Raw genomic sequence first — 9,646 nt, 5'->3', positions numbered from 1 at the left:
GGGAACACAATAGAAGTATAGTAGATGTTACATGATATTACACTGCATGGCTGTATTGACCAATCTACTGCACAGTAACGTCAACTCCAGGAACTCAGATCTAGCGAGACCACATCTGAACTATTGTCTGCAGTTCTGGTCGCCCCACTACAAGAAACACAAAGCAGCACATGAAGCTGTTCTGAGGATAGCAACCAGGGCTTCCCAGGACTTAAGGACATGTCTTACTATGTCAGAATTTGAGAATGAAATCTGTTTAGTTTCAAGCAGATTAGACTGTGTGTGGACCAAATCCAGGTCTTCAAAATTCTCAAAGACATTGATAAAGTAGATTCAGCAGATATTTGTCAGTCTAATGGTGACTCATGTATGCAAGGGAATGGAAATTAAGGGGGAGTTCATTTAGGACTTAAGCCATGAAGCACTTCTTTACTCTTGAAGAATCTGGGAGAAACTACAGAGACAGGTAGTTAAAGAAGAAACTTTGAGAACCTTTAAGAAGTACCTGGATAATATATTGAGATACTGAGATAGATAGCCAGCAAAACAAATGATGGACTGAATGGTCTCATCTTGCTTGGCAAATGTTATATGTTCTTAGGAAAAAGGTTTGACAAGAGCAGGCTAAAGCTAACAAAAATTACTGGTCATCAAAAGGACCTTTATAAGGCAAACCAGGGTAAAAGGCCCATTATGCAGGTGCTCTACAAAGAAGCAAAAGGAAAACTGTGAGGGACCTGAAGTGGCACCAGGAGCTACCAGCAACCTTTCAGGTGAGCCAGCAGAGGAGACTGTCATGGTAAAGATTTGCATCTTAAAATAGAAGGTGGTCTGTCCCAAAGGTCTTAGGAGTATCTGAACTAAACAAATCAAATAAGAGTTGTAGTGGAATCAAATGCCACCAGAGGGCACCAGAACACTTCAAAAGGAAATAAATCCTTGGATGACTAGTTACATTTTCTCATTATCTCCCAGTACCAGAGTCCAATGACTCAGTAATGTCTGGTGTTCAAATATGAACAATATCAGCCTAATATTATTAACATTTAAGCACAAGACCCCAGTGAGTCATTATAGGCTGGTACTATACATTTGCCTGTTACAAATTATTTTAATCACTCGTTTTTCTCCTTCAATTCTCAAAATATGTACTGCCTCCATAGAAAATGCAATCTTTGATGGCATGGCATGCGCAGAATAAAGGCACTGCAAAACGGTTGAATTTTTGTCTTCATAATGCGCAGAAATTCCTGTGGACAAACCTATAAAATGAAATTCTCATCCTGTCAAAAAATCTGTGCAAAAATTAAAATAAGGTTTAAGAAGGAAAATTCTCTCTCTGTATATATATATATATATATATATATATATATTCTGCTCAAAAAAATTAAAGGAACACTTTTTAATCCGAGTATAGCATCAAGTCAATGAAACTTCTGAGCTATTGATCTGGTCACTTAAGTAGCAGAGGGGGTTGCTAATCAGTTTCAGCTGCTTTGGTGTTAATGAAATTAACAAGTGCACTAAAGGGGCAACGATGAGACAACCCCCAAAACAGGAATGGTTTAATAGGTGGAGGCCACTGACATTTTTCCCTCCTCATCTTTTCTGTTTTTTTCAGAACTGGTAGCGTGAGGTGATACCTGGACCCTACAGAGGTTGCACAGGTAGTCCAAGTTCTCCAGGATGGAACATCAATACATGTCATTGCCAGAAGGTTTGCTGTGTCTCCCAGCACAGTCTCAAGGACATGGAGGAGATACCAGGAGACAGGCAGTAACTCTAGGAAAGCTGGACAGGGCCGAAGAAGGTCCTTAACCCATCAGCAGGACTGGTATCTGCTCCTTTGGATAAGGAGGAACAGGATGAGCACTACCAGAGCGCTACAAAATGATCTCCAGCAGGCCACTGGTGTGAATGTCTCTGACCAAACAATCAGAAACAGACTTCATGAAGGTGGCCTGAGGGCCTGACGTCCTCTAGTGGGCCCTGTGCTCACTGCCTGGTACTGTGGAGCTCAATTGGCATTTGCCATAGAATACCAGAATTGGTGGGTCCACCACTGGCACCCTGTGCTTTTCACAGATGAGAGCAGGTTCACCCTGAGCACATGTGACAGACATGAAAGGGTCTGGAGAAGCTGTGGAGAACGCTGCCTGTAACATTGCTCAGCATGACTGGTTTGGTGGGGGGTCAGTGATGGTCTGGGGAGGCATATCCATGGAGGGACACACAGACCTCAACAGAATAGACAGTGGCACCTTGACTGCCATTAGATATCAGGATGAAATCCTTGGACCCATTGTCAGACCCTGTGCTGGTGCAGTGGGTCCTGGGTTCCTCCTGTTGCACGACAATACCTGGTCTCATGTGGTGAGAGTATGCAGGCAGTTCCTAGAGGATGAAGGAATTGCTACCATTGAATGGCCCCCACACTCGACTGACCTAAATCTAATAGAACATGTCTGGGATATTATGTTTCAATCCATCCAACGCTGCCTTGTTGTACCTCAGATTGTCCAGGAGCTCAGTGATGCCCTGGTCCAGATCTGGGAGGAGATCCCCAAGGACACTATCCGTCATCTCATTAGGAACATGCAAACAAGCATGTGTGGGCCATACAAACTACTGAGTACGATTTGGAGTTGCTACAATGAAATTTGGGCAAAATGGACGAGCCTGCCGCATCATTTTTTCACTTTGATTTTCAGGGTGTTTTTGAATTCAGCTCTCTGTAGGTTGATAATTTTCATTTCCATCAAACGATGTGGCATCCTTCCGTTCCAGTCCATATCAGTAGAGATATCCAGCAGGATTTTTTGTCCCATTGAATTCTGATGTGTTTTCAAAGTGTTCCTTTAATTTTTTTGAGCAGTGTATATATATATATATATATATATATATATATATATACATATACACACACAGATGAATCGGGTGAAACAGAGTAGGGATGCCAATGAAATGGTTGGGGTGTCAATTGGGCAACAGTGTTTATTCAGGACAGATTGCTGAGGCTACAACAGCTCAAGGAGCACACTTCAGCTAGAGCTGTCTCCATAGAGGTTCCGGTTCAGAATGAATGCTTCCTCGCAGGGACTATCCATTTTTATGGTGTCCAAGGCAGTAGGGGCAGAGCCAAGTTTTGTTCTGGGACGTCTTCTCAGAATTGTGGTGAAGAGAAAAGAGAATGCCAGCACTCTCTCTTGTCCCAAGGTGGTATTGCTTCTCTTTGTGGAGTCTGGAAGGTGGTTCCCAGACACAAATGTGACTATATATATTTTGTATATACTGTTTATTTTTTTTTGCATATTCAGATATATATATGTGTGTGTGTGTGTATGTAAACCCAAGGGTTAATCAAAATGTTTGAAGCCTAACTTTTTAAAGGAGTCAACAGTAAAATTTTTCTGGTAAATAATCCAAGTGAACTGTGATGTGTTTGTTTAAACAGTCAAGATGTTTTCTATTTCACCCAAAAAAATTGTTTTTCTTCTTGTTTGTGTATCCACTCACCTTCAGCAGGTGTGGTATCTCCATCATTGATATAGTGTGTCACACAGAGGTAGCTGGTGTTTGTCAGATAGGGGAAAGTCTGGAAAATCTTGTGGGTATGGCAATTCCACTTATTCACAGAGCAACGTTTGTAGGCCATGCAGAGGTTTTATGAAGATGAAGTGAAAGGTTGGTGGTTTCTCACTGCTTCTACCTGATGGGCTGCTACATACATCTAACCAAATCAGCAGAATATTGAGACACGTAATCATTGTGGATGGCCATGTCGACATTATAACAAGTTGCACACTAGATATTGCAAGTACCAGCTTCAGCATTGAAGTTATGTGCTGTGGCTTCCATGGCTCAGATAATTGTTTGAACTCATTGATCGGTTTAATGTATATACAGTATGTTTAATCTCCCATTACATAATACTCCATAAATTTCTTGCAATCTAATTAGCTCAAAATTCTCCTTGAAAAATTGGATCCAGTGATCCTTCATTGCAGTGGTCGACATTCTGGGCCCTAACTCCTTGCCCCAGTGGCAGAGTGAAGCCCTTTACTAGAAATGTCTTCCAGCATTACTCTATCCTATGTTCATGGTGGACTTTCTCCAGCTTTTTCATTTTTCCAGCACATCATTTGCAGACTACTGTTTGCAATCCAGATTCTTGATGGGTGTTGAGGTCATTGGGTCATCTTAATCCTGAGTCACTTTGAAACTGCTTTGTTCCGCTGTTTGAAACTACTGGGCTGCTGAAAGGTGTCATTCTGGGTATTTTTACCTTAGTAAGCTGCCAAAGCTCTGCTGATAAGCTGTACCTCCATAGCACTGATGCTGCTCCACCACTTTGAAGGGCATGGGCTAAACATCACACATAGCGCTCTGAATTTTGTCTGATTTGACCTTTCCCTGAACATATCTGGTCAAGTTTATTGGTTTTATTTTTTTTTAGCAAACCCCTCGCTCCTTGCCAATCTCCCATACAAAGCTAATGTGATGGAGTGCTTTTGGTTGACTGACATGTTTTGACTCCACCATTGCACTTTTAAGGTGGAAAGATGGACCCTCACAAATCACCTTATTACCTGGATGGCCACCTTGGACTTAATGGTTTTGCAACACTGTCATTTCATTTCCATTTTTTGCTCATTTGTGCACTTTCATCCTTTATCTTTGACTTACCTGAAACACTCTTTAGTCTTCCTTTTCAGATCTTTATCACTATCGATTCTTAAACTGAATCCATTGTTACTGAGAATATGTCGGTGACTTCAAGGTGTGAAGGGTGAGGGTCAGTGGGAAGAATTTTACATCTTCACTGGAGCAATTAGACTGACCAGCACCCAGGAGTCTCAGTACTTGTACAAGCAGCATGTTTTAGGTTTTTCATTTTTGAAAAATAACTGATCATTTCATTTATTTCTCTTTGATCATGTGAATTTATAATGAAAGTAAACATTGGAACATGCAAATGTCATATGTAACCCACTTGCATTTGAGAACGTGTCAAGTGCTCTGCATACTGCCACAACTGAACCATGATTTGTGACCTGTTCTTGGTCAGTTTTTCTACAAACCTCTTCAAATCGATATTTGGTCAAAATCTTTACAGTGATATCACTTGCAATCATTTTAAAGCACACCAAAAGAAGATATATCCATATTCATTATTCACTTGGTGCAGACCACCTGTGTTGTGCAGGTTTCAGATAACCATTCATGAATTTTCTGAACTCACCACTGAGGGAAGCTTATGCCAGCAGCATCAGATACCAGGCAGGAATCCATCCTGAAGGGTCCGCTAGTCCATGGCGGAGACCCTTCAAACACATGCATACTGGGATAACCTGCTTCTTACACACATCAGGGATGTGGATGGAAAGCAGAGAAATGGCAAACAGACACAGGGAGAACATGGATGTTCCACACCTTAACTCTGAGGTGCCCTTCTGCTGTCTGCAGTGCCTATAAAAAGTATTCTCACTCCTTGGATATTGTATTACAATAAAATATGAAACAACACTGAAACCCGGTGGATTTAATGTGGCTTTTTTGACATTGATCAACATTAAAAGAGACTTTAATGTCCAAGTGGGCACCCAAATTTGATTAGTTTACACAGTTTTGCATAGATCTGTTTTCACTTGGCCATTAAAGAGTCTTTTTCTGATGATCAGAGTCCGAACAGCCAACTTATGTCCACCGGGATTCAACGTTGTATAAAAATAAAATGTGAAAACTTACAAGGAGTGTGAACACTTGTTGTAGGTACTGTACTGTACAGACATTTTACATAAACTTACTGCTGCTACATTAACTGTGGCACAGGAACTCGGGGTCTTTCACCTGAGGTTCAACTGGTGAATTACTGCAATTCTTAAATACAAATAAATTATGAATTTAAAATAACTCCAATAACTAATTGAATTAAAAAATGTAAAATAGATAAAGTAGAATTAATTTAAGTAGTGTTTTAGAAAATCCTTTTTAACCATGCGCATTTATTTCATGAAATGAAGAAATGCTTAAGTTACCATTCTGTCTGTTTGCACTCCATATTTGTACATATGTTCATACGTATCAGGGGTCCCAAACTCTAATGCTGTACAGCCCCAGCAGCTACGCATTCTTCTGACAGCTACTTTCTTAATTAGCAGTCAATTATCACTATTAATGGAAGACACTTTGTTGCCTTGCTGTTAAGTGACTTATTACTTTTTTAAAATTATGAAACCTCACTTGCTTCTTTATTTTCTTAACCAGTTGTCAGGTAACAATAAGCCCCAAACTGAGCAGGCTGAAAAACATCTGGTTGAAGTAACATTAGAAATACCTGCAAGCCACATAATTCAATGAAGCAACATGTCTCTTTAACATAACTTGTCTTGGAACTGAAAAGCTGACTGCAATGAAAACGTGACGCCATTACAGTCCTTCCAGGAACAGAGTTTGAGACCCTCCAGCATTATATTTGGGGGCTGCTGACTTTTGGTTAACTGGCATCTAGTTAAGGAAGAAAGAAGGAATTTATTATCCTCAATCTTTAAAAATTGAACCAGTTAAAATAAGGGCGATACAATGTGCTCAATTAGCATCAGTAATCGATTACAAATGAAAAAACGAAACCTGGAAACACTGCTGCCACCCAGAAATTAGCGAGGGGCAGATGAAGCCCCATAAAGCTTTTGAGGTTTCTTCCTGATTGTGAAAACAAAAAAAAAAAACAAAAGATCGGAAGTTTCAGAGGTGATTAAGGAGTATGAGGGAGGAAAGAGAGCGACTGCTTGTGACTTTATGTAAATGATAACACTGCATGTGACTTTAAGTTACCCCATTGTAACCCATACACACACCATGTGCTGATGCACTCTGGCTTTGAATCTGGTTAACTTCTGAAGCATCTGTGTTCTGACTTACAATGTGCCGCTTTGTGCGAACAGCTACAAAGGGGTAATGAAAGCACACTGAACTTGTTTATGTTCTAATGTTTACTATTAACACACTGGATTGAAAAAACACAAAACATATGTGTGCTCAAACACTGGCGGTACAACTCATCTCTCCTTGACGAGATAACACAAGGAACACTGGGAGAGGCTCACACTGATGATGTAACACAACACAGAGAAAGAAAGGATTCATGAAGCTATTAAAGTTTTGGCACTCATGTGAGCAACACTGACAATGAAACAAAATAATAAAAACATAATTTACGAAAAATAAATAATAGAAAATCTACGCAATGCACTAAGAATTAAGATATAAAAAGTCGACAACTACCTGTATAATATATCCTCTTTAATAAAATCCCTGTGTGCGTCCAGGTGTCCGTGTGTGTGTGTCTTCTGGTGAAGTGCGCATGCGCGGGGCGCGGTGCAATGCGCGATATTACTGTCAGAGAAAGTTCCAGGCGTTTTACGGAAATACAAACCAGTATTACTGCGAGAGGAAATTAAAGGTACACAATACAGTGACGCATATTACAACCACATACAAGCCAGTATTACTGTCAGAGGAGATTAAAGGTATATTACGGACGTACAAGCCAGCGGACGTACAAGACAGTATTACTGTCACAGAAAATTAAAGATACACAATACACGGCGGCAGCCCACGAAGAACGGTCAGCTCAGCAAGTAAACATCAACAAAAGGAAGGCTGAAAGACAAAGAAAAATACGACCAACAAAAAGAATGAGGTCAAAGTCCCTTGCCATTTAATATAGACTGTTCCTACTAATGTTTATGCACTACTGTTCTAGCGCCCGTTATTGTAACGGGCTAAATGACTAGTACTATATAATTATATAAAATACCAATGCCACGAGTATGTAAAAATAACATGTACATTTCCCCACTCTATTTAAGTTAGTTGAAAATACTTTGAACTTATAACCAAGCATTTACTTACTTAATTACGTCACTTGATTTCTACATTCACTATTGAATGATGCATTTCATGGTTTAGTTAACAGGAATAAGACTCCACAAAAGCACTGCAATATTCTTTATTTAGTTTACAGAAGTAATCTATTGGTACAGGTTGCTGAAAGAAAATGTTTAGTGCTATTTACAGTTTTAAAACTTTTGCTTTATACAAATTTATTCCTGATCAATATGAATATTCTGTAAGACTTACTGCATTATAAAGCATTTAATTAAAGCAAAGACCACAGATAAACAAAGAAAAAAATTACAGTAAATTATGAGGAATAGGGAAAAAAAATACATATATTAATTTTAAGTTGATTCAGCGTTAATGGTTGCTTGTATTAAATTTAATAAACATTGTCAACCCGTGACTGCTTCAACTGCTAATAAGTAATAAGTTATTTATACAGGTTATTATTCTATACTACACACTGATGTATATCAATAAGATCTATCTTCATGTACTATAAGATTCATATTAAATATATTCTACACATATGTAACCCCAGTTAGGAAGAACACTTCCTACTGAAAAAATATAAAAACTATTAATTTTTTTTACAGGTTTAGATGAAAGTAGCTCATGCTTCAGTGCTGTGCAAATTTTCTTTTCTGTAAGCCTATATCATTGTAAAGTAACAAATCAGACAAAATCAACAGGAAATAAAAGATGATTGATACAGTATTCCAATTTACCATCAAGTTCCAGCCGCAAACAACAAAAGGTTACATGAAGAAAGAGAAATGTGGGTGTCAAACATAGATGCTCTGTTAACAAATAACTTGAAATCATTAAAGATTAGACACAACACTGGCCAACAATGTGCAGACAAATGTAAATGATAACCTTAACATAAAATGGGCCACCACTTTACCAAAAATGTAAAGCGTTTCAGACTGTTACTGTCATCTGCTTTATGTTTATTAAGGCTAGGAACTGCAAAGATTGCAATAATCACAGAATTGTTGTATAATTCAGTGTATACAATACACTGATTTAACCACTCAAAATAAGTGTGTTCTGGCACATTACAAATTTTAAATTTAGTGGTTAAATATATCGAGTCATTTGGAAAACTGGAATTAACAATTTTAATAACTTCCACCTCTAATATACTGTATTAAGGTCTCCATAAAAATGGAAATAATACAATTTCACATTCGCAATTAAATGTTCTTCAAGTTTTAAATTAAGGGATGAAAGCTGCATTCCTTCCTAGCTAATTTATTAAAGCAATGGGGCATACAGAAGGAATCCATCGTGTAATACGCAAAACCATCTTGTCATGTGCAAACTCTTACTGCATTACAAGTCAAACAAAATGTTACAAACATCCATACAAATTAGTTTGTGAGATTAGCAGAAGTAAACAGACTTAAAAAAGCAGGTAAGAAACAAAAATGATATTTGCAGTATGACACTGTGTAATCATCCAGTTCTGGTTTCATTTTTTTTTAAACAGGCAGACTGCTTCTGTTGTCCTCAAAGCAAAGTTGTTTATGTTTATTCCAGCAGCATGAAAGACAAAAACTAGATAATGTCACATTTAACAGATGTGACTTGATTTTCTTTTACAGAATCACACAGCAATTACTTTCCCCGGTCTTTTCACGGTTCCTTTGACCTGTAAGTAGGCAAGAAGAAACAGTGTGAGGCAACAGTTAAATTTTGAATGTAAAATTGCTGTTTTACCTATGAGCTATTAAAAACA

General features: G+C 38.5%; 1 protein-coding gene across 1 annotated transcript in view; it reads right to left on the bottom strand.

The window, feature by feature from the left end:
- Positions 1 to 7,995: 7,995 nt before the first annotated feature.
- The window catches only part of ubl3a (ubiquitin-like 3a), a 137,701-nt gene continuing 136,050 nt past the window's right edge, over positions 7,996 to 9,646 (bottom strand). The window contains exon 5 of the mRNA XM_028799341.2: positions 7,996 to 9,559. Coding sequence (XP_028655174.1) covers positions 9,507 to 9,559 — 53 coding nt within the window. The 3' untranslated portion in view covers positions 7,996 to 9,506. The remainder of the gene's footprint in view (positions 9,560 to 9,646) is intronic.

This window comes from Erpetoichthys calabaricus, chromosome 4 (genome assembly GCF_900747795.2).
Source record: "Erpetoichthys calabaricus chromosome 4, fErpCal1.3, whole genome shotgun sequence".
In the NCBI taxonomy this organism is placed as follows: domain Eukaryota; kingdom Metazoa; phylum Chordata; class Cladistia; order Polypteriformes; family Polypteridae; genus Erpetoichthys; species Erpetoichthys calabaricus.
Note: the sequence above shows the minus strand (reverse complement) of the source record. Positions and strands in the feature narration are given on the sequence as shown.